A 25,937-nucleotide genomic window follows, 5' to 3' on the forward strand; every position below is an offset into this window, starting at 1 on the left:
CGTTCTGGATTCTACTACTGTTCAGAAACAAGTGTCCATTGTACTGGACATTTTAAATAAAATTAAAATAATCATATTTTCTATGGCTGTATTTATGGTACAAAGCAAATATTTTTGTCCCTCCGGTCTGAATGGATTTGAAAACAAACAGTTAGGTCAAACAAGTTCTTACATGAAAGACCGGTTAAACCAACTCACACAAAACAGGGCATTCTGTAAAACAAAAGCAAAGTAAAGATTTTTGTGTTGTTATTGAATGCATTTATTTTTAAAATATAATGGTTCAGAGTTCTTTCAATCTGTTTGCTCCAGGTCAACATAATTCAGGCTATTTGTATAATGCCTCAGAGTTCACTACTTGCGTAATGTCTTATGTTACGCCACTTCTTGGAAAACAGAAACTTAGGCTGCGTGCGAGTGGTTTCCATTAAAGCTCATGACGGTTGAGCTCATGAGTTCTCACCTGACTGCTCTAACAAAAAAAAAAAAACTGAAGTACACACACACACACACACACGCACACATACACATCCATACATGATCAATTCAAGTCCATTTTTTCATATACACACTGTAAAAAATAAAAAACACAATTTGTTGAGTCATCTTAAAATAATTTGTTACCCTGCTGCCAAATTTTAAGTTCAGTCAACTAAAATGAGTTTAGTCAACTTCAAATGTTAAATTGTACTAAATAACAACTTAGATATTTGTGTTTGCTAAACTTAACATATGGGTAAGTAACCCAGCCAGCTCCCTTAAAATTGTAAGTTGATTCAAATCAAATATCTAAGTTATCACTTAGCATAATTTAACATTTGAAAGCTGAAAGAGTTTAAATGATATCTTTGGCTCATACACATGCAAAACTGTATCACACAGGTGCTACTTTATCTTTATTATTGCGGGAAGACTAATTCTTATTGTGAGGAAATGTTTTACTGGTATAATCGCAAACGATAAGATATCGCCGATCCAAGCTCTCACCCCGGACACAACCTGTTTGCACTTCTCCCCTCAGACAGACGCTACAGATCTCTGTGCACTAGAACCTCTAGGCAAAAACAGTTCAGTTAAACAGTTCAGAAACAGTTCATAAAACTCCAGCTTTTTCCTGTGTTCTGCAATTAATTTCTGTAGTTCATTCTCAATTTCTAATTATTGCCTCTTTCTCAAGTATTATGTAAATACATATGCATATCTTTTTATTTATACAGCTGTATATAGAGCAAATAATGCACAAATCTGTATATAAATCTTCTGTTCCAGATGCATACACATTATTTATTTATTTTAAGCCTTTATTGAAATGTTAAACATTACTTTGAGGAGTATTCCATCCATGGCCACAAATGCATTAGCTGGAGCAAGTGCTTTTTTTTTTTAAAAAAAAAAAAAAAGGTACATTTAAAAGTTTGTGGTTTGTTAGTTGAACACAATTCCATTAGGAGCTGTCATATAACTACTAATGCAGTCATGTTTTTTTTTGTTTTGTTTTATTTTGTTTTTGTTTTTTTTGACTCAGCACATTTCTCACCAATTCTGCGCCCTTCCTTATGAATCTCCCATAGACCTACTCCATCTGATCAACTGATAATATTTACAATCACTGTTTGAAAGTGCTTTTTATGAAATTATCATGACATCATGCCTGCCAAAATTTTAACCATATCTTAACATTAATTACCTGCAAAATAGCACTGTAGTGCACAATAAAATATGGCCTAACACACATGCTGTGCTGCACTCTGGTGGCACATACTGCAAAGTACAAAATCACAAACTACAGTAGTCAACATTTGAAGTGGATCAAAACCTTTCATAAAAGTTGTCCTAAAACCAAAACAATACTACCCATTTTTTGTCTTAGGACAAGTTTGATGAACTTTTCTGATTCACTTCAAGTGTTGACTAATGTGTATTACCTTGAACCCTGTAATACAATTAAGGTAGTACTGTTGGAGCTCATGTAAACAATACTGTAATTATATTAATGTAATGATGCTCATAATTAAAATAACCATAAATGCAGTCAAGTACGTTTATCACTTACAGGCCATACTGAACACAAATGTTAGCCAATACTTTTAGCTTCGAGCTTGTTTTTTCCCCGATCATAACTACTCTCTCAGTCCGAGTAAACAAATCTAACATCTGGTCGGTCTGGGAGAACATAGCCAACATTTTTTCTCTTTTAAATTTAAATAGCCAAATAAACAACAAACATTGCTGTCACCTATATTGTGGCTATATACAGTTTAATATATTTAATGTTATTCCTCACCGGTATCGTTAGTTTACTCCCTCCTCTGCTGATAACAACCTAGTCCAAGTCCAAAACATGCCTTTTACACTTTACTTGCTTTTTATATGGATCTGTATCACTTGCCTGATGGTTCCCTGCAAATAGCAAACTTAAATAAAAGTCCATATGACGATCTACAGCGAAAATCCACTTGGTAGGAAGTGTGTGTTATCCAAAAATGCGCTACGACGACTCAAGAAACAACAGCGCTTTACAACGGAAGCCGAGAGAGGCGAAGCGTTACAATGTCTTTCTTGTTTTCTCTCTTGACATCCATGTAACAGTTGTTTTTTTCTCGGAATGTCCGCTAAATTTTTCACTAAAAGTCTGTATGTCACTCACCTTTCTTAGCCGAAAGACATTTAATTACTCCTACAACACCAATGCAGACATCCGATCCCGACTGAACACCTGTTCTGAGTGACACATTGCCCCGTTTCCATCTGGAATTAAGACGCGTTAAGACGCGACCACAAGTGGTCTGCGGAAACCTATTGTTGTTTCCAGCTGTTTTGGTTTTGACGTGGGTCTTTAAACTTGCGTTTACTACTCATGCTCCAACGTCACTTTGGCGGGAAAGCTGGGTGGTTTAAAGAAATGGGTATTGCTTCACTGCCTCCCAATAGAGACAGAATGCATTTAGACCATGACCACATAGTTGAGGGAAACAATCCAACCCTCTCCATTGACTTTGTGTTGAGGCAAGCTCCGCAATATGGCCTCCTTGTCATTTCTGACAGAAAACAGAACAATGGCTAAAAACTACAGTGTGACAAGGTGTACAGCAAATAAGCTACAAAAAAAAAAAAAAAAGAGAGAAAGAAACAGAACTGAGTTTTATATAAGCTACCGAACCATAAAAGCCAGCCTTTAAGGAGACAAAAGTGGATACAGGCAATAAAACGTGAAGCATCAGCAGGAAATTGTGGGATACTGCCACTAAGCTGTGTTTTGATCTTTGTTAGGTAGATTAAATGATACTACCTGGTGATCCGATCAGATAGTTGTATTTCACGTTGGGTCATTCAGTTGTATCATTGCTAGGGCCATTTTATAATAAGTTAAAATAATTAAAACAATACATCAGTCAATATATTTACCATTCCAGCCATCCCATCTCATCTTAAAATGAATACAGGTACTATGTGTTTTTATAAAAAAAAAAAAAAAAAACACACATAACATTTAACTATACACATTAGTGTATTTATTGTTTTTTGTAATTTTATTTGAAACATATGTGCATTTCAATTAGAAAAACAAAATAAAACTTTTTTGTATTTTTATTTTTGCCAGGTACTGTATTCTTAAATTTTTAAGACAATTTAATGTAACAACTTGTGTAGGTACAAAATAAGTCCAGCAGGGGGCGTTAAGTAAATTGACACGCACTATAGTAATAAATACACATTATATATTATTTCTCTGAGGGCCAACAGAGGGAGACAGAGAACAGAGAATAAGGTCATAGACAAGCATTTTACTAAAATTGAGAAAGAAATGAAGGCATCTTGTGAGCATGCAGCTGTTATCAATTTCTTTTCTTCCTTAGATTAGCAGCTTAAAACAGAGTAAGTCTTGTCTTCTGAATTGTTATGTCATTCATATCTGCCTTTGATGCCTTGAAGAATAATGGAGACAGCTAATTACAAAACAATGGCTAGAAGCCAGGAACTTTTTAGCAGTGGATGAAACCCAATACTCATTGGCACATAATGCTAATATTTTATCAACATAATGTGGTGTATTCTATAAATTTGGCTTCTGTGTCGTGTAAAATATAATACAATAGAAATAATCAGTAATTGAACTCTCTGTTCAGCCAACATGCCTTTTATGCCAACTAATGGAAGCTAAATTGAGAACAATTCAAATCAAGTTAATTGCTTGCTAAAAAAAAAAAATAGGAATGTACTGTATTTCTCATAATACGTTGGGTCATTGAAATTCACACCCATACCATTGCCCTTGGACATAGCAACCTTATGATAAAGGAATATTTGGTTAAGGTGTCTTCACAAAAGCATGCTATGAGTGAATTCTGGTCTATGTGATGCTGTGGTTTATTTATAGTACATACAGTACATTCACCCACCAAACCTTCCCAAGCAATGCCAAGACCAATGTAGAAAGGAAAAAATAAATAAAACTACACTTATGGATTATTACACCCTCAAATCCAATACAATCTATCAATTTCATTGCTCCAGTTCATGTGTGTCCACACACCAAAACTCATAATTTGTGTTGTGTGCCCAGTGTTGAGCATTTAAAGAACATCAGCGGCCCGTTTACTCTGCACTGCATGGATATTTTGGACCTGTCCCTAGAGACAGAGCTCAGAGTGTTCTTTTTTCCTGGTCAGAAAATTCATTATTCAAGGTGTGTAAGCCCTCCATCTGCTGCCTGTCTGGCTTAAACGCTGCACTGTCCATCTGAGCCAGTGGAAATGTTTGACTCTGTCACCTCACTGTAGCAGTGGCGCAAACATCAGACGCGTACATAAATTCAGCATCACCTGCTGTTGATCTGATATTTCTCCTTCCAAAGGTATCAAGACTGGGTTACAGTTCAGATATATGGTAAATGTCCAATAAACATGGTGTTAAATTGATTATCTTTATTTAAAAACCATGGTATTACCAGAGTACATTTAAATCAATCATTCAATCAATGTGTTATTACCATGATAAAGTCCAAAATAAATAAAATTACCTTGGCACGTCTAAAACACTGGATGTGGCGCACTGCTACACGACAAATCTCTGACAGTAAACTGATGTTGTTCTATTTGTAACATACTGACAGAAAGTTCAAATGTGAATTTAATTATTTGCGCGACTAGATTACATACAATATATATATATATATATATATATATATATATATATATATATATATAATACACGAGTGTGTGTATGTGTGTGTTTATATATATATACTGTACATATAAATATAAACACATATAAATACAAACTTTTTTTTTTTCAGATGTGATTAATTGTGATTAATTGATTTGACAGCACTAACACCAAGCTGATACCACAAATTTTGGACATTTACCATAATATCATAGTACTTTATTCTTTAAAGTACTTTTGTAACAGTAAAAACCATTTACAAACAGCATGATTATCAAACCTTCTGTAGGACCAATATGTTTTTTCAGCTTACTAATGGTTGCTAATTTAATTAAAAATAAGACAAAGAAAAAGGGAGCAGTTAATGTTTTGAAATGTTTTTGAACATGTAACAAGGTAAGTTTTTTTGGACTTTGTACTATGGTAAAAGTATGTTTTTGCATATATATTGTAATGCCATGTTTTCGGATATGCACCAAGCTGCTAACATGTTTTTGGACAAGTACTATGGTAATACTGTAGTTTTTGTGTATGTAAGACCAAGCTAATACTACAAGTTTTGGACATTTTTCATGCCAATAGCTTGGTATTATTTAAAGTACCTTTGAGTACCACATAAAAACATAGCACATAAATATGGTAATCATTCAGTACCATAGTATTTGCATCTGATACTATCATGGTACCCAACCAAGCATTTTTGTATATAAACAAATGCCATATTCCCAGTTATAAATAGTATGTACATGTTTATTGAAAATGTTTGTTTTTTTAGAGTTGACCTTTCTCGCTCATCAATATCAACATATAACCTCCTGACTGACCTGAGCACGTACATCCACCCAGAAAAGAACAGTTTCTCAGTGAGAGGTTTCTGTTACAGCAGGAGATATTGATGAGTCCAGAGGAGAACGGGACAGTTAATAGTCTACAGTCGTCCTGAGTGATGAACAGAAGGAACTTCTCACTGTGAGGTGACAGTGACAAACAAAGAACTAACTGATAAGTACAGCTGTTCCTAATGGACAACGTGTTTTCAAAGACTCCCAGATGCTGTATGTGTGAACAGGGGTCAATGGCTGGCCATAGCATCCCAAAAGGCCAGTTTCTCTAAAAAAAAAAATGCCACCCAGCTACAAATGCCAGTAAGTGATTTAGACAGTGTACATTTGAAATACCTGTCTATTTCCATCCGATGCAGGGACTCTGAAAGCAGATAAACAGTTCCCAAGAGTATAGTGTGAGGAGGTTTCCACTTCACTGGCTTTTGAACTCACTGGTCACCACATCCACAGGCTGACAACTCGCCTCTTGTCACAGGACTGGATGCATGTCATTTTGGCCTAATACCCATGTCTAATGATTTAGCTGAGGCACAGAGGTCAACAGCGCTGATAAGTCGGGACGAATCATGATGGATCACTGCCAAAGTGAAGCATCTGGAGATTCTTCGGGTGAAGAGAGAGGGCACAGGTGTTAATTAGCAAGTCAGACATTTGAGATTCTCTAATGTAGGCAAATAACTTTTAGTTTACTAATGCTCCTGAAGTTGTGACACAATAATACATTAGCTAACTTTTAAAAAAATCCCTTGAGAAAACTGTGGCTCTCAAATGGCTTGTTTCGCATTTTCTGAAGAAAAATGGACTGTGCTTGCCCTTGCAAAACTCACTGCCACAATGTAAATTGATGATATGTAGTTCCTAAGGTTTGCTGAGCGATTAACTGGGTGGTTACTAGGTAAATCCAAGGTATTCTGGGTGGCTATTGGGTGTCTCAATATTAAACATTTGAAATATTGATTTAAGATTATAAGTAGGGCCACCCAATATGTAGATGAGATCATCTGCAGTGAATGGGTGATATCATAATGAGAGTCCAAACAGCTGATAAAAGCATCACAGTAATCCACAAGTAATTCACACGACTCACGACAAACAATCTGTGAAGCAAAACCTGCATGTTTCTAAAAATTAATTGTAAAATACAAGTCCATAATATGTGATCCTGGACCACAAAACCACTCATAAGGGTCAATTTTTTAAATTTACACATCATCTACTGTTAGGATAGGACAATATTTGACTGAGATACAACTATTTGAAAATCTGGAATCTGAGGGTGCAAAAAAAAAATAAAATAAATCAAAATATTGAGAAAATCAAATAAAGTTCTTAGCAATGCATACTACTAATCAAAAATTAAGTTTTTATATATTTACGGTAGGAAATTTACTAAATATCTCTTCATGGAACATTATCTTAGCTTAATATCCTAATGATTATTGGCATAAAAGAAAAATTTAGAATTTATTAAATACAATGTATTTTTGGCTATTTATGACTGGTTTTGTGGTCCAGGGTCACATATCACTTTCTCCATTGAAAAAGTATGAAAACCCATTCCCTGCAGAGGAAGTGATGTAATGATATATTCATCCAAGTCTTGGATGACTTTCAAAATGCAGTTTAAATGCAACTTCAAACGCTCTTAGTTGCGGTTGTAAACGATCCCAGCCGAGGAAGAAGGGTCTTATCTAGCAAAACGATCAGTTATTTTCATTAAAAAAAAATACAATTTAAATACTTTTTATTCTCAAATGCTCCTCTTGCCTTGCTCTCATTGAACTCTGTGTATTCTCGCTCAAGACATTTAGGGTATGTCGAAAAACTCCAATCATATTTTCTCCCTCAGCTTCAAAAATCATTTAAAAATCATCCTACATTGCTGCAGAAGTACCAACCCAGCCTTTGCAAAGTGAACATGCAAAGAAGATCAAACACCCTTAACAAAAAAGGTAAAACAGCGATATAGGATGATTTTGAAGTTGAGGGAAAACATGAGATGGGAGTTTTTCGACATACCCTGACTGTCACGAACCGGGAAAAAACAGTCCAGGCAGAGTGAGACAAGATGAGCGTTTGACATTAAAAAGTATATAAATTGTATTTTTTTTTTTAATAACCGATCATTACGCTAGATAAGACCCTTCTTTCTTGGCTTTGATCGTTTACAACCACATTGGGATCATTTGAAGCTGCATTTAAACTGCATTTTGGAAGTTCGAAATCGGGGCACCATATCAGTCCATTATATGAAGAAAAATGCTAAAATGTTTTCCTCAAAAAACATAATTTCTTTACGACTGAAGAAAGAAAGACATGAACATCTTAGATGACAAGAGGGTGAGTACATTATATGGATTTGCTATCGAAATGTGAAGACACTTTAAACCAGCATAACAAAAAAAAAGTTTTTAACCGAATCACCTACCCTTTAACGACAATTAGAAATGTTGCCTAAAAAGTTGAAGTTTTAGGTTTCAGATTAAAAAGTTTTTAGTTATATTTAAATAGAAATAAAAATAAAAGTAAAAAATAAAAACTTATTACCGAATTACTAAAATTACTAAACAATGCCACTGAACCGAACGAAACTCGCATATTTTGCTGATTAATGCTGTGGAAAATGGTCAGTTATTGTCATATTTTGGGCAGTACTAATCAGTCGGACCAAGAAAAACACTTAAGAGTATTATAGACTGCCAAAAGTTATAACAAATCAAGGAGAAGTGTGCGAAAACTGTCTAAACAACAGAAGTGGTTTACACTGGCCAAACTAAAGCAGGATTTCCAACATTTGTGTTTATTCTTATCATTTCCGGTCAGGTAGGTGAAATATTAGGCTAATATTTTAATTAATACTGCTCGTACGTATCTTTACCACTAGTCAACTTCAGTTTGTCAAAATATTGCAGCCTTTCCTACTTGCAGTCCTTCCCTAAATGATTTATCAGCTTCAACACGTTTTTTTCCATGGTTTAGACAGCATAAATTAGCAGAACAACATATTCAGTAGTACATTAACAATGGGATCCATGCTGTATTGTTTGCATCTGAGTATCCGAGTAAGGATGTGCATCCAGGTAACTGAAACCCTCTATACCATAACACTGGTGTGACTGGGTAAAATATTATTTGACTAAATTTGTATGTTAACAAATGCTGCTAATGAGCATGGGGCAAGAGGACTGGAATATCTCTGCCGTGGCACTGTGCCATCCTTTATTCCCTAGACTGGACACCATCATGTCCATGAAAGCTGGCCCAAAGGCCTCATCTTCATCCAAACAACTGTTACACTGACAGCCGCAAAACTCTATAATCAGGCTGCGTGAATTACCGTGAAATTTCATTTGTGACATTCTGTCGGTTCAATTGTTTTTATGGAGTTGATGGCACATGCAAACATTGCGTGAAGAAACAGTGCTTTGTAAACTGTGGATGAGCAGGCCAGCAGCAGCCTAAAAATGAGAGTTGTTATTCTCTCCGGTACTTTTTACTGTGCCTCCATGGAGAACATGCTCGCTCCTTTTGAGTATACAGGAAGGCGATAAGACAACAGACAGCAATAGAACAGGAAATGAGGCAAAACAACATCATCTGTGTTGTGATATCATCTGTGTTGATGGTGAAGCTGATCTGTTGATCGGCAAGGGAGAAGTGTAATCGTATTTCACTGGTCCGTTTTTAGCATCTCATTTATTGTTTCCATGACCCAGGATCATAAAAACAAACCCTACCAAGCTTATCTACGATGCACCAGCAAATTATTTTGCTGTCTTAAATAATTTCAATTAGCGCAGCGTCAACTGAATATGTGCTAAAAATTAAATTCAAATTAAATCTGTTACATTAATAGTGCTAAAAAAGAGTCATTGCACAGTTGAAACAGCTTTTTCTACTTCAAATTTTGCTTTTTATTCAGTGGTACTTAAATATGCTATCAGTCAAAAGTTTTTGAACAGTAAGGTTTTTTATGTTTTTTTAAAGAATCCATTTCTGCTCACCAAGCCTGCATTTATTTGATCCAAAATACAGCAAAAGCAGTAATATTGTAAAATATTTTTTACTATTTAAAATAACTGCTTTCTATTTGAATATATTTTATATTTTAAAATGTAATTTATTCCTGTGATCAAAACTACATTTTCAGCATCGTTACTCCAATCTTCAGTGTCACATGATCCTTCAGAAATCATGCCAATATGCTGTTGAAGAATTAATATTATTATTATCATAATTTAAAACAGATGAGTAATTTTTTTCAGGATTCTTTAGTAAAAAGCTTGTATCATTATACACTAGACATTTATGTTACAAAAGATTTCTATTTCAGATAAATGCTGTTCTTAACTTATTTTCATAATAATAATAATAATTTTAGCAGGAAATCAGAATATTAGAATAATTTTGAAGGATCATGTGACTGGAGTAATGATGCTAAAAATTCAGCTTTGAAATTACAGGAATAAATTGCATTTTAAAATATAATAAAATAGAAAACAATTATTTTAAATAGCAAAAATATTTCAAATTTTTACTGTTTTTGCTGTATTTTGGATCAAATAAATGCAGGCTTGGTGAGCAAAAGAGCCTTTTTTTAAAAGAAATTAAAAATCCTACTCTTCAAAAACTTTTGACTGGTAGTGTTTACTAGCAATTTTTGAATGAAAATTGTTTCAGCCCCACATTTTTTTCAATGTACCAATCAAATGCACAAATTTACTCAATACAGATTAAAAACAACTTTCACATTTAATGAAAAATCTCAGTACAGTTTACAAGAAACATTCATAAGAACTGCAAAAACTGAGAACAATTTCAATTAAACATAGCAGATGGTTAAATATAATAAACAAGAAGTGCACAACATTATGGCCCCTGTTTGTACATATTTTTACATCATAAATGCATCTGTCAAACGGACCAGATTCTTCACAGATCTTTCAAAATGAAGTCATACTGTCCTCCACAATAACCCCTCCTTCAATATATAATTCAGTCAACCCCACAATTCCTTTCTGCCAGCTCTAATTAAAGCTCCATCTTTTCTTCTCCGCTTGACAGTCTGATAATGATGCTGAATGCCCCTGCCCGTGGCATCTGTGTCACTTTAAATGAACGCAAGCTCGCACGTGGTGTCCCGGGGACCTCTCGCTCTTCAGGCCTGGCTGTAAGAGATCCGATCTCCTTTTCAGCCCATTGTGAAGTCTCTGGACCGCAGCTCCCAGAATCTGTTCGCAAAGCACAGCTCACACCGAAATGTCACTTTCATACGCCCTCACACTCGCTGTTTTGTTAGTTCACTTGACCTAAATCTGCGTCCAACTGTCTACTGGATTAATTATCTGTTTTCAGTTGAATGAAAAGAGCACAGACAGCAGGATTCATTGCAGTGTACAATTTCCCAACTCCCCCTGACAATGCGAGGCAGAGCAACACAAAAGCAAAAATAATCAGAAATAGCGTCAACACCTATTGAAATGACTGATCGGTGGGATATGAAATAAAAGAATTTGAGGCGTAATAACAGCGAGTCGTGGTTTGGTTTATCGCTGGATAAATCTTTTTATGGGCAAACTAAATATTTAAGCCACTATACTGAATCTCCTCACATAATAATGAATTACATTCACATGCTAGAATATACATTTCTTGGACAAAGTATCATCTTTTATCTCAGTTCATGCTTTTTCATACCGTAGCTTTTCTTCAAGACATAAAAGAGGAAGAAAAAAATCCAGGGGTAGTGTAATGACCAAATGGCATTATGTAATGCTGCAGATGTGAGGACAGTTCAATATCAGTGCAAGTATTTTTGCTTTTTTTTTTACAATCACCACTTTTCATTTGAATGCACGACTGACTTTTCAGTTTCAACATCTGAAGTAAGACTATCCTGAAATGAGACACCTCCGGCTGTAATAAATCCTCACATTTGATTTTGGCATAGAAGTGACCCACTTTTTGCATTCATCCAAGACATGTTCTCGGCTGAGTTTTCATGTGTTGATAGAATGGCGCTGCGTCTCCACGAACGTCTAAGAAAACTGCTGTAGGCCTTAAGTAGCATTTACATAACTCTATTATATAATCTGACCCTAATGCAATGAAAGAGTTTACAAAAAGCAATATATATGTGATCTGTATCTGCAAAAATGGAATTTTTGTTTTTAATGCCACCAATACTACCCCACTCACAGAGGTTTGGTATAATGTGCTATTTTGGTGGTTTATAGCAAAGTTTGCTATGAAACAAGATTTTGTATACTGACAAAACAGATCGTGTCTCTTGTATGTCAATCTCATGCTTCAGAAAGCCTCTTCCTCTTCAGCATAAAGCTTTTGAAAAACACAGAGTTGTTAGCTGAGGGGCAACAGTGAAGTAAGAGCGTGATTCATATAGCGCCAATTCTGGATGTTTCACACCACAGTGGTCTCGGTCTGTAGGAAAGACTGGGCTCTGGAGTTCCGATGGAATTGGGACATGTTTTCCGTGCCGTTCTTGGATATGGATGAACTGTGCAGACGGTAGTCTCGACCGATGTAACGCTTTAAACGCAAACTCCGCCACTTCCTCTTGAGTTCGCTCTGGACCTGCAAAGCAGCCAAATAAAACAGCTATTAACATTGTGTTTAGCATTGGCATTAGCATAGCCACACAGGTTATTAAGGGGATTGTTCACCCAAAAATGAAAATGACCCCATAATTTACTCATCCCTGGTGTATATGACTTTCTTCTTTCAGACAAATACAATCAGAGTTACATTAAAAATATTGCGGCTCTTCCAAGCTTTATAATGGCAGTGAATGGCATGAATGTTGTAATTTTGAAGTCTAATACACTGCATCCATCCATCATAAAAAGTGCTCCACACAGCTCTAATGGGTTAATAAAGGCTTTCTGAAGCGAATCAGTACGTTTGTGTAAGAAAAATATAAATTTTTAAAACTTTATAAACCATAATCTCTATGTCTTATGCACTACGAGAGAGTGATGTTCCAGTGAATGACATAGTACGTAGGCGTAGTGTAAGCTCTGGTGAAAATATGCTAGTCTTGCAAGAAACAAGTTTTGTTTACAGTAGGGCTGCCCTCTAATAGTCGGCTAACCGTAAACATTTTGTTAGTCGCAGAAAAAAAAAAGTGTCACACGGTCCGTGGCGGATAGTCAATGGCTGGTCTATGTGGTAATACAGTACATGGTTGGACATCCAAATGCTCACCTATCATTCATCAGTCAAATATGGCTTTTCATCTGAAAGATGTATGTAGTAGCAACTTTACATGACAGCTCAATGTAATGTTAACCTAGAAAAATGTATGCTATTTAAAGGAACACTCCACTTTTTTTGCAAATAGGCTCACTCCCCTAGAGTTAAACAGTTGAGTTTTACCGTTTTCGAATCCATTCAGCCGATCTCCGGGTCTGGTGGTAGCACTTTTAACTCTAGGGGAGTTGGACAATAAGCCTATTTTTTAAAAGTGGAGTGTTCCTTTAAGTGTCTGTGTGGAGTGTGGAAGCTGAATAGTAGCACGATCCCTGCATGACAGATAGAGAAGCAGCAATGACTCTGTCATTCTTGGTTATACAGATAATAGTAATACTTATCTTTCGAATCTGTAAAGATGTTAATTTGTGTGGACTCACAATAACAACGAAACGTTGTGCTTTTGTAAAATAATGAAAGCAAACAAGATGCGCTTTCTGCTCTCTCAGTCTCTGTGAACTTCAGTGCGAAACCTCAAAACTTTTTGTGTACTTGCCTTATAGACATGAAAAATATATCTATGGAGAGTAAAATGCACTGTGTGAAACTTTTAAATAACCAATTAGAATAGAAAATAAATATTTTCACATGTAGTCCTTATGTAACATGCATACAGGCGTTACACTTCATCTCTTAAGTCGTAAACAAAGCACTAGTTTATCAATAAATTATTAAAACATTAATGCAGTCTCCTTGCTGTTTTTCCCTGCCGGCAACTTTCTTGTGAACATGAGCACAGCAGTTGCCGGAACTTGGTGTTTACAGTTTTCCATATAGATATTTTTCTCACAAAAAATGTATTGTTTCGCTTTAGCAGGCTTTTATTAACACTTTTTATGATGGATGGATGCACTTTATTGGACTTCAAAATCTCAGCAGCCATTCACTGCCATTATAAAGCTTGGAAGAGGCAGGACATTTTTTAATATACACCTAGGATGGGTTGATCTTTTGATACTGAATTGCATTGTCAAAAAGTTCAGTGTTAAAAAATGTTTATTATATTGATATAATCCAATGTGTGGTTGTATTTTTGTAACTTTTTTTGTACTATTTGTGTTGCTGCATATATAAAGTATTTCAGATTGTTCACTTATGAGGTTGAATTAGTCAGAATGCAGTCTTAGAAGTCAGCTGTCTATGTAGGGAGAAAACAGCTTGCTAGGTTTTGCAATAGAGCTAAGATAAATAAAATTGCCAACTAACCTCACTATTCAAGAAACAGTACAAAATGGCAACCACCAAGCCCTGTGAAAGGAACACAAAAAGTTAATATGGTACAAAGCTGATAAAGTCTCTTATACTAGAGGTCCACCGATTACTGCCCTGGCGCAACTTTTAGGCATTTTTATGGTAATAGGTATCAGTCATTTTCAAAACTGATTTGCCAATAAAATAATTTAAAAGCATTTAAAACAAGTTTTTGTTCAGAGCCCTTGTTATTTTTAATTTTGACATTAATTTTCATTTTACACCAGACATATATATTGGTTCATAATATTGGTTATCGGTCTACTTGATCAGTAATAATCGGCATCGGCATCAGCACTGAAAAACACATTTCGTCAATCTCATAACATTCTAAATTTGAGGTTGGTAAGATTTTTTTTAATGTTGTTCAAAAAAACAGCAATATTAATAATTAATTAATTTTCGTTTGTAATAGATTAATTTCTTTAAAAACTTTGGAATGGTAGTGAAAGTTTAAGTAAATATGTATAATCACAAGTGACACGTTTAGGCACATTCCTCACCTGAAAAGATCCCAGACCAAGCTCGAAGAATATTTTATAGTTTTCCATCTCTCCATTTTCATCTAGGACATAAACGAAAACAACGTAGTGGACGCCGAAGAGAGGAATCAAGAGAAGTGTAGACTTGGCAAGTCTCCTGAAAACAGAAAGAGGAGTAACAAGATTTGGACGGAGCGATGGGGAGGGACCTCTACTGTTATGATAGCACAGCAATTTTTCTCAAATAGACGGTATATTTCCAAGCACACAATGGAGAGCTCCAAACTAAAATCTCAACTACAGGACAACAAAAAAGGGAAAAGCACATCTATGAGAGCCATCAAATAGTGCACAGCCTCTCATGCATTAGTGACAGGGCACTCAAATGCAGAACGTGCCACTCTCAGCAGAACAAAAACTCAGATTGCTACAAATCGCGGCATAAATATTTCACCCCCATTTCAAAGTGTACACATTTAGCAATGCACAATAGATAGTGGAGGACCTGGATAAAAATGGAAAGCAGCCATCCATTTCCAACCATTTTTCTGAAATTCATGCTAGAATGCAACTTTTCTGGTAAATTTAAAAGGGACATCTCAGCTATGACCGGAATAGCATGTACGAGGGTTCAACCGTGGTGGCCGATGCCATGTTTGCAGAATAGAATATTAGTTGGCGTCCATTTGCGATACCTGTACTGGGACTGATCGTTTCCTCCAACGTCAGGACACCTCAGTTTCTGGACCAGGATTCGAATGATGCTGATGAACAGAATGAAGTTCAACTGTAGAACACAGAAAGGAAGAGAAAGAGATTTTATATCATCCCTTTTTTATACAATGACATTATCCAGACTAAACATTACCACTGTTCACTGGATCTGAGCTTCTCAAAACACTCTGAACCAGATTACAGGATAATTGCACCGCTGTAACACATAAGAATGCACAGTTGCTGCCTTAAAGGAACAGTTCAACCAAAAATTGTCACCATAAAATAATTTTTCCATCTTAAATAATTTTAAAACTACATGTTTTGCCTTGAATGCACCAAAAATTGTTTTGGCTTTGGTCTGCCAAATGTAAATTGATCATCTTTAATTTCCATCTTGTTTGAATCCATCAGACAGATAGTAGAAACAAAAGAGGCCACCTGTTTCTGTTCGTCATAATTAATCCCGCCATAAAAACTTAAACCAAAACAAACAGAGCATCTTGGCCAAAGGTTCACCTGTCAGTGGCATTCTGGGTATAACAGAGATGTAGTTACACAGTAGTGTGGTATGCAGAGCTCTGTGAAAGAGTTATCTAAACACAACAGAACTGAGCATGTTTGACAGAAAAACTTATGATGTTTTTTTTAATTATTATTGCGTTCCTAAGCTCTGGAGGTCTGAGGAACATTTTGACCTGGATGCGTTCGGGCAAAGCTGTCAAACACGGCCAATCGTGCTGTCTGAAGACATTTGATATCTTGCAGGTGAGGGTTTATGAAATGAAAATGGCACAGTGGACACAAGAGAGAGTCCTGGCATGTATGCTGAGAAAGGCACATTTGCTCCCATCCAGGACATGGAAACTGTTCGTGAGACTCAGCACATCGCCACGTCTGCTTTGCTGGCAGAATCCCTCCCTGACATAATGCATACAGTATGAGGCTGGTCTCGGTGTTTATAATTGCTGGTGTGAGGTTATACTCACAATGACAGATGCCATGATTGGCCAGTTAATCACCCGCAAGGGAATCGGAGCGTCGTTTCTCTCCCAGCATCTGTTATGAGGAGACATCAAAGAGTTACAAGTGCTTTCATAACAGCGGTAGCAAATGGGAATGCGTTTCATCTTCTTCTGCCTCATTTTAATCTCTCAGGCTTAAATATCCACTATTAAGAGTCTCATGTGAGTTCTGTCACTGTCTGATTATGCTGTGCTCAACTGCTCACCCTGTGTCCTCGAGGTAAATCCTGCATACAATCCATGGAATCACAAACACGGTGGGGAATCCTGGCGGAAGGACAGGGAATGATCAAATATCAGTGGACTCAGTGGTCACGTTCATTCATGCAGAATCAATGTAAATATAGGCTACAGACAGAGTCAGACAGACAGAAAATGGATGGATAGATAAACAGGTGGACAAATAGACAGACAGAAGATAGACAGATAGATGGGGTCATTTCAAATGGCAGCCCGGAGCGCAAGTGAGCGCAGTCATTCCTTCTTCTGTACTAGTTTTACTACTTTAAATCTGCAGTACATACAAGAAATAAATACTTGACATATATTTAGTTTAGTTAACTGTTAGACAAGGTGGAAAAACAGTGCGACACGTAACGTAGTCTATTTGCTGAGTTTCAGTCCAGTTTTGTGACAAAGTAAACTCAAATAGCAGAAAGCGACATTCTGTTTGTTTTTTGTTTAATTTGATTTTGTTGGTATGAGGAAAGCTGTAGTAATCATGCCGGCGCACACAAACACAAAACATATACATGAGCGCGCCCGCCTCACTGTGTCACCGTAGGAATGCGTTAGCTTTGGATACATCGTCAGTATGAAAATATTATGGAATATTTGTGTTTGTGCCGAATGAGAAAGGTAGGATACAAGAGCACAAAGCTCCATTTCGCAGACAGTTGAGTGCGCAAGCCTTTAAAGTAACGTTATACTTGTATCAGTGAGAGACGCGTTCAGAATGTCGGTTATCAAACTGTGTTGCATTACTGTGGGCGCCCCCTTCTGGATTGAGGGTGAATTGCCTGTATTTGTTGTAAGCACTTATGCACCGAACTGAGATGACAAGTAGAGTGACAGATAGATAGATAGATAGATAGAGTGATAGACAGACAGACAGATAGATGATAGATAGACAAATAGAGTGATATAGAGAGATAGATAGATAGATAGATAGATAGATAGATAGATAGATAGATAGATAGATAGATAGACAAGTAGAGTGATAGATAGATAGATAGATAGATAGATAGATAGATAGATAGATAGATAGATAGACAAGTAGAGTGAAAGATAGATAGATGGACAGATAGATGATAGATAGACAAATAGAGTGATATGGATAGATAGATAGATAGATAGATAGATAGATAGATAGATAGATAGATAGATAGATAGATAGATAGACAGCAGTGGCGGCTACTGGTCTGTCAAATAGGGGAAGCTCATTTTCGGCCTACATCGTAAAATTGTCTATTTATTTATTCACAAGAATGTGCCTTATTGTCATAAGTAAGTCACAATGCAAACAATCGTAAAAAAAAAAGCTTTAGTTTTATTATGCAAAATATGATGTATTTTTTCTTTTAGTCAGATGCTACTATATAGTATAAATATTTTGCAATTTAAATAAGGTTATTATGGAGATTTATTTATTTATTTCTAAAGTATTTTAATAGAAATATAAGGTTTCATTATGTTATGTTAAAATTTTTTAAGATTACTATATATATATAGTCATCCTCCATGTTAATATTTAATGTAGTAATCTATATATATATATTGATTACTACATTAAATATTAACATGAATGAATGAATGAACGATCTAAAAAAAATATTAAACTCTGTAAAAGTGAAACAAGGAATGTGGTGTATAATTGTGTGAAATGTATGATGAAAATCAAGCAATTTCGCCAAGCAAATATAAAGAAATAGGTTGCAGCAGTTTTATTTCGACTGAACTTGAGAAATCCACGATGGGACTGAGCGCGAATAGCTTCAGCGATTCCGTATAGTACAAAATCGCTGTCAGTCAAAAGGAGATGCAATCTTTCGACAGACCCTCCAATCATCACGCAGAAGCTCGGAGTCCAGGCCAGCCCACTCCTCATTTGCTCCTCATTCACCCCCCGAGACGCTGAGCGTCCGTGGGCGGGACATAATCGCAGCGTTTATCCAATGACCGTCTAGTTTCAAAGCACTGAAAAAAAACGTTCAAAGCAGCCGCATTGAAGTCAATGGACGCTGGGCTTCAACGGGGAAATGCACTGTGACGCTACGGGAATGTATGAGAAGAAAATCAAGTCAGCCGACCTGCTATATCTAACTGATTCTGAACGAACTCGTCTTTGAGATGAACGTTTTCTAACGCATTTTTAGTCAATAAAATGTTAACACAATAGTACATAATTTGACCATTAATTTTGTGACATTATAGGGGAAGCTGAGCTTCCCTTGCAGTCTTAAAGAATTCGCCACTGATAGACAGACAGACAAGTAGAGTGACAGACAGATAGATGGACAGATAGATGATAGATAGACAAATAGAGTGATATAGATAGATAGATAGATAGATAGATAGATAGACAAGTAGAGTGATAGATAGGTAGGTAGACAAGTAGAGTGATAGATAGACAGACAGATAGATAGATAGATAGACAAGTAGAGTGATAGATAGGTAGGTAGACAAGTAGAGTGATAGATAGACAGACAGATAGATAGATAGATAGACAAGTAGAGTGATAGATAGGTAGGTAGACAAGTAGAGTGATAGATGATAGACAGACAGATAGATAGATAGATAGACAAGTAGAGTGATAGATAGGTAGGTAGACAAGTAGAGTGATAGATGATAGACAGACAGACAGATAGATAGATAGACAAGTAGAGTGATAGATGGGTAATTAGACAAGTAGAGTGATAGATGATAGACAGACAGACAAGATAGAAAGAGACAGACAGACAGATAGATAGATAGATAGATAGATAGACAAGTAGAGTGATAGATAGGTAGGTAGACAAGTAGAGTGATAGATGATAGACAGACAGATAGATAGATAGATAGATAGATAGATAGATAGACAAGTGATAGAGACAGACAAGAGTGATAGACAGACAGACAGAAAGAGACAGACAGATAGATAGATAGATAGATAGATAGATAGATAGATAGATAAGTAGGGTGATAGACAGACAGACAGATATATAGATGATAGATAGACAAATAGTGATATAGATAGATGATAGATAGATAGACAAGTAGAGTGATAGATAGGTAGGTAGACAAGTAGAGTGATAGATGATAGAAAGACAGATAGATAGACAGATAGATAGATAGATAGATAGATAGACAAGTGATAGAGACAGACAAGAGTGATAGACAGACAGAAAAAGACAGACAGACAGATAGACAGATAGATAGATAGATAGACAAGTAGAGTGATAGAGACAGACAGAGACGCACAGTGAAATAGCATCTTTGTTCAGACACCTGCTGAGAAATTGTAACTTTAGCTTCCTGTTGGGATGTGGGCAACTATCTCTAAACAGAGGTAAAGCCGGAGAGGAAATGCTGGTAAACAGAACATGATTAAAGAGGCCATGTTAGTCGTCACTGTCATGATGAAAGAGAAGCTTAATGAGGTGTTGAAATGATGAGTCTAGCAAGCCACGCCCATGTTTGTCCTCTAGAAATGAATGAAGATCCTGCTCTCCTTTCTCTCGCCTGGAAACTCCAGGGACACAACAAACTACAAAGACACACTAATACATAATGTAAGACAAACAGACTGAACAAGACCAACGGCACGGCATCTTGTTCCCTATGCTGTTTTTCCTCTGTGTAGTGAGCGACATCTTTTCAGAAGTGTTTGAATGAATTAAGGAAGAGACATTCAGTGCTACACCGTGAAGAGGTGTGTGTTCTCAAATGATTTTCTATGCACGCATGTGTTCACGTCAGATAAGATGAAAGCTAAAGCATCAAATGCAGTGGGAAGCGGAAAATCTCAAGGCTTCAGACTCAAATAATCCTTTATTTACTCAAATACCTGCTTATATGTGAAAACACTGACGTGAATAGCTGAAAAGTGATTCTGAAAAGTAACAAATGGTTTTGAAAAAGGAAACCGCTTTAAAAGGTCAGTGTTTCTAATGAAGTCTTACCCCATCCAATAAGGAGGTAGATGATGAAGTGTCTGTTCTCAGAGAAGATGACCATCAATAGTGTGTGTAGGTACAGTCCTTCCACCAGCAACCAGTAGAAGTTTGCAATGATGAAGTAGTTGAAGAAGATCAGACTGGCCTTGCAACCAATCTAAACAACAGCACAAAGAACTTCAACGTGCAGTTCATATCTTTGAAAAGCCAAAGACTGTGTTACAAGCAAACATGTGTACAGATTTAAGGTTTTATGGTCTGCAGTGACAGAAATAACCACCTATGAAGCATAAAATGTGTTTAGTTGACGATGCATGTTTTAAGAAACTGGCTTAGCTCAGTTCAGACTCTTAAAGGTGAAGTGTGTAATTTTTTTGATGTTAGAATACTGTCTCACATCCCAGTTTAATGTGCACAGACAGCTGGAAGTAAACCATCTGTAGGTGGACTTCCTGAAAAGTATTTGCTCTTTCAAACATTGCTGTTTGTTTGAGGCGTCTGGTAAAACAACTTCTATTTCAACCAATGCTTTAAGGAATGGGAACAGGATAACCTGATTGACATTTATTTTATACATTTTCATGCTCAGGAAACATTTCTTATTTTATCAGTTGTCAACTATGGACGTCTGTGTCCATTATTATTATTTTTATTTTAAATTAAAAAATGAAAAAAATAAAAAAATAATAATAATAATAAATAAATTATTATCTCACAATCAGACTTTGTTTCTTGGAACTGTAAGATATAAAATCTAAGATATATATATTTTTATTTCTCACAAATCCAAGTTGACATATCAAAATTCTGAGTTTACTATTTTATTTTATTTTATTTTATTTTTTTTATTTTATTTGTTCCTGCCATGAAAAAAAGTTATCACCTATGGAAGCCTATGCCCATTATTATTACTTTTCATTTTTTTTTTTATTATTTATTAGCATTTTATTATTTTTTGTAATTATTTATTAATTATTTTTATTTTAAATCAAAAAATTAAACAAATAAATAAATAAATAATAATAAAACAAATAAAATAAAAAAATATATATAAATATAAATCTATAAAATATCTAAATAAAAAAAACTTTGTTTTTCAGAATTGTGAGATGTAAACTCTAAGATATCCATTTTTACATTTCATAATTATGGGATTAAAATTCTGTTTTTATTATTTTATTTTATTTTATTTTTTTCCTGCCATGAAATAAAAAATAATTGCAAGTTTATATCTCAGAATTGTGACCTTTCTTCGTTTACAAGCAATTGCTTAATATTTATGTGGAAACCTTGATATATTTGTTGTTTCTTTTCTGAATAGTGAAATTTAAAAGAACAGCATTATTTAAAATATAAATCTTTTATAACATTATAAATGTCTTTACTGTCACTTATGATTCATTTAATCATCTCTTTCTGAATTAAATTAATTTCTTTAAAAAAATGTCTTCATTTTTTGGGGTGAATTCACTCACCATCTGTTTTTATGTTTTTATTTTATTTTATTTATTTTTTTGTTTCTCCCATGAAATAAAAAAAACAAAAAAGGTAATTCCGAGTATATTTCACAATTATGACCTTTCTTTTTTAATGTCCAATTGCTTAATATGTATGTAGAAACCTTAATATATTTTTTGTTTCTTTGACGAACCGCAAAGTTCGAAAGAACAGCATTTATATAAAATAGAAATCTTTTATAACACTGAATGGATTCACTTACCAGTGACGGCTGCTTTGTACATTCTACATTCTCGTGGGAAAACAGAATGGCATCTTTGACCAGCACAGCGATGGCCCTCAGTATGAACGAAAAGAACAGGTTCAGATGGATGTAATTCCTTGTACAGTGGAGTTTTCTGTTGGAGCGAGAGAGCGCTGTAAATAAACATGGCCTCTTTTCTATTTTAATTGTGCTTATGGTTAGTTTATGAGAAAAATGCTGAGAGTCTTGAGCACTGTTCCATTCATCACATCTCCAGACAACTTCTTAAATTAATAATTTCATTCCAGCTAGATAAACACTATTGGGTTAAAACCAAGCGCCAAGAATAATGTTTATCCTCAATGTCAAAAAGTTTAAAATATAGTCGCCCAGAAGCCTGCCAAATTCGACTCCTCAACGATTACAATTAATAAGGCAGGCTCATCCATCCATACAAAGTGTAGAGTAATATAAAGCAGACACAACTACTGGAACTACTTAAGACTCAGTGTCAGACCTGAACAGACAGAGGATGGTGCTGCCGGTGATGAGCGCGATGAGAGAGAGACTGTGTCCGAGCGTGTAGAGGGTCTTCATCACCGTGTAGAAAACAACCTGGACAGAGAAAGAAACAGAATTTGAGAAACACTTTGTATTTGCAATATTTTATTTTTAGCCGGTTAACACACCCCACAGAAAATTCAGCTATTCCCTCTTAGACATTAGACTAATGCTCCACTAAAAAAAATGTTAATTAATGTTTTTTGATTCAAAAGAATTTTAGATGCAATTATCAATAAATAAAAATTAAGTTGGCAAAAATGATGCTTATTATAGATACAGTAAAGCTCTTTGTCTAAATCACTACGGCAAAAATCATTCAATAACATGTCTAAATTTGACTAGTCCCATCGTGTTGCACATTCCTCAGAACATTTCAATTCTGTCATCACCAGCCCACGCTCATGATGCAGAAAAATCATACCTTTTTTTTCTAGTAGAACAAAATGTCAAAGCTGCCATTTCCATACAGTGGAAATGCATGGTTAAAACTGGCATTTCAGCTGCAGTTTTATTTGTTTTATTTAAAAACAAAAGTATACTATATACTACTATATATTTTAAAAATACTAAAATAAAATTATATGTATATTAAATGATTTGAAGTCAAACAAAAAATTCTGTTTTTTCAGCATTTTTGTATATTTGAACCCTTTCCAATAATAACTGGATGATTTTGAGATCCATCTTTTCACACTGAGGACAATTGAGGGACTCATATGCAACTATTACAGAAGGTTCAAACACTCACTGATGCTTCAGAAGGAAACACGATGCATTAAGAGCTGGGGGGGGGTGAAAACTTTTGGAATTTGAAGATCAGGGGAAATGTAACTTAATTTGTCTTCTGGGAAACATGTCAGGGCAGTGCTTAATGAAAAAAAAAAAAAGATATTTAGGCAAAATAAGAAAAATGTACACATCTTCATTTTGTTCAAAAGTTTTCACCCCCCGGCTCTTAATGCATCGTGTTCCCTTCTGAAGCATCAGTGAGTGTTTGAACTTTCTGTAATAGTTGCATATGAGTCCCTCAGTTGTCCTCAGTGTGAAAAGATGGATCTCAAAATCATACAGTCGTTGTTGAAAAGGGTGCAAATACACAAAAATGCTGAAAAACCGAAGAATTTGTGGGACCTGAAGGATTTTTCTGAAGAACAGCAGGCAGTTTAACTGTTCAGGACAAACAAGAGACTCATGAACAAGAATCAAGTGTATGTACATTTCTGAACAGGGTCATTTTTATAAATTCAACTATTATTTTCTCTCATGAACTATATGTAAATGTCTTTTATGTGAAGTATCTTATTCAGGTGACTACTAAATAAAAAATAGCATGCATTTTGTATGATCCCTCTTTTTTTGGTAAAATAATTAACATTTTGCGGATGCTGCAAGGTGTATTTAAACATTTGACTTCAACTGATTTTCCAATCAAAACAATACCTCAGCGCAATACGTTTTTTTTGTGTATAATCACTGTTTTTTTTTTAAATGACAGTAGCACTGTTGCTATATTGAACTGAGTACAGCACATATACAATGTCTAAATAAACATTCCATTTCCATTTACACCACTCAGCAATACAAGCAATGTGTTTAAGCTCTGTGCCATGTTTTAAATGTGATGAAAGATGTACACAAGCTAAATGTGAATTCTCTCATGGATCAAGGATGACAGGGTGACTAATAAGCATGGAAATGGCGAGTTGGCCAGGCGGCTGTTTGGTGGTGGAAGAGCGTGATGAAGCTCAGACAGACTCATCCCCCATAAACAGCATTCTTTTAGTCTGACTTACAACCTGGCACACTGGAGCCACAAACCCACTCAACAACAGCATAGCACTACCAGGAACATTCCTCCTGCACTTCTTTAAGCATAAAAGCTCACTAAATTTAGCGTGAGATGGATATTTTACAACTTTTGGTTACTCTGTTCATTTAGAGTGTTTTTATCCATGTGTTTTTGCTTTTAGAGCACTGCATGGTACATTTGTGACTGATGACACTAAATGATGTAAAAATGTTGAATAGTGTATATTTTATGTATTTTTAATATGTATATTTAATGCATAATTTTTCATTCTGGAGCATCAGTGAGCAGTTGAGCCTTCCGTAATAGTTGCATACGAGTCCTTCAATTGTCCTCAGTGTAAAAAGATCGATCTCAAAATCATACAGTCATTGTCAGAAAGGGTTTAAAAACACAAAAATGCTGAAAAACCAAAGAATTTGTGGAACCTGAAGGACTTTTCTGAAGAACAGCAGGAAGTTTAACTGTTCAGGACAAACAAGGGGCTCATGAACAACTATCACTAAACAAACAAACAAACAAAAAAACAGCTGTGAATCATTCAGGTAACAACACAGTATTAAGAATTAAGTGTATGTAAACTTTTGAACAAGGTAATTTTTATAAATTCAATTATTATTTTCTCTTGTGGACTATATGTAAACATCTTATGTGAAATATATTATTCAGGTCAGTTCTAAATAAAAAATAACATACATTTTGTATGATTTTGGTCAAATAATTTACATTTTGCAGATTCTGCAAGGTGTATGTAAACTTTTGATCTCAACTGTATATAAATGCCTGCCAATTCATAACTTTTATTTTTTAGTGTAAAATTAGGTACTGTATGTCACAGTGTACAATACTGACCACAAGTTTAAGGTTAGAAAACACTAAAATATTTACATTTTTTTTAAAAGAGCTAATTATTATTTTTGTTTAGCAAAGACATATTAAAAAAGTGGCGAAAGTCATA

At 35.3% G+C, this 25,937-nt stretch overlaps 1 protein-coding gene across 1 annotated transcript in view; it reads right to left on the minus strand.

Moving 5' to 3' along the window:
• Positions 1-10,638: 10,638 nt before the first annotated feature.
• Positions 10,639-25,937, minus strand: part of vipr2 (vasoactive intestinal peptide receptor 2) — a 41,979-nt gene continuing 26,680 nt past the window's right edge. Inside the window, exons 5-13 of the mRNA XM_051097964.1 lie at positions 23,126-23,223; positions 22,627-22,762; positions 20,913-21,063; positions 16,959-17,019; positions 16,717-16,786; positions 15,709-15,800; positions 15,035-15,170; positions 14,487-14,528; positions 10,639-12,605 (exon numbers count right to left, since the gene is read on the minus strand). Coding sequence (XP_050953921.1) covers positions 12,432-12,605; positions 14,487-14,528; positions 15,035-15,170; positions 15,709-15,800; positions 16,717-16,786; positions 16,959-17,019; positions 20,913-21,063; positions 22,627-22,762; positions 23,126-23,223 — 960 coding nt within the window. The 3' untranslated portion in view covers positions 10,639-12,431. The remainder of the gene's footprint in view (positions 12,606-14,486; positions 14,529-15,034; positions 15,171-15,708; positions 15,801-16,716; positions 16,787-16,958; positions 17,020-20,912; positions 21,064-22,626; positions 22,763-23,125; positions 23,224-25,937) is intronic.

This window comes from Labeo rohita, chromosome 24, assembly GCF_022985175.1.
Source record: "Labeo rohita strain BAU-BD-2019 chromosome 24, IGBB_LRoh.1.0, whole genome shotgun sequence".
NCBI classification, from domain to species: Eukaryota; Metazoa; Chordata; class Actinopteri; order Cypriniformes; family Cyprinidae; genus Labeo; species Labeo rohita.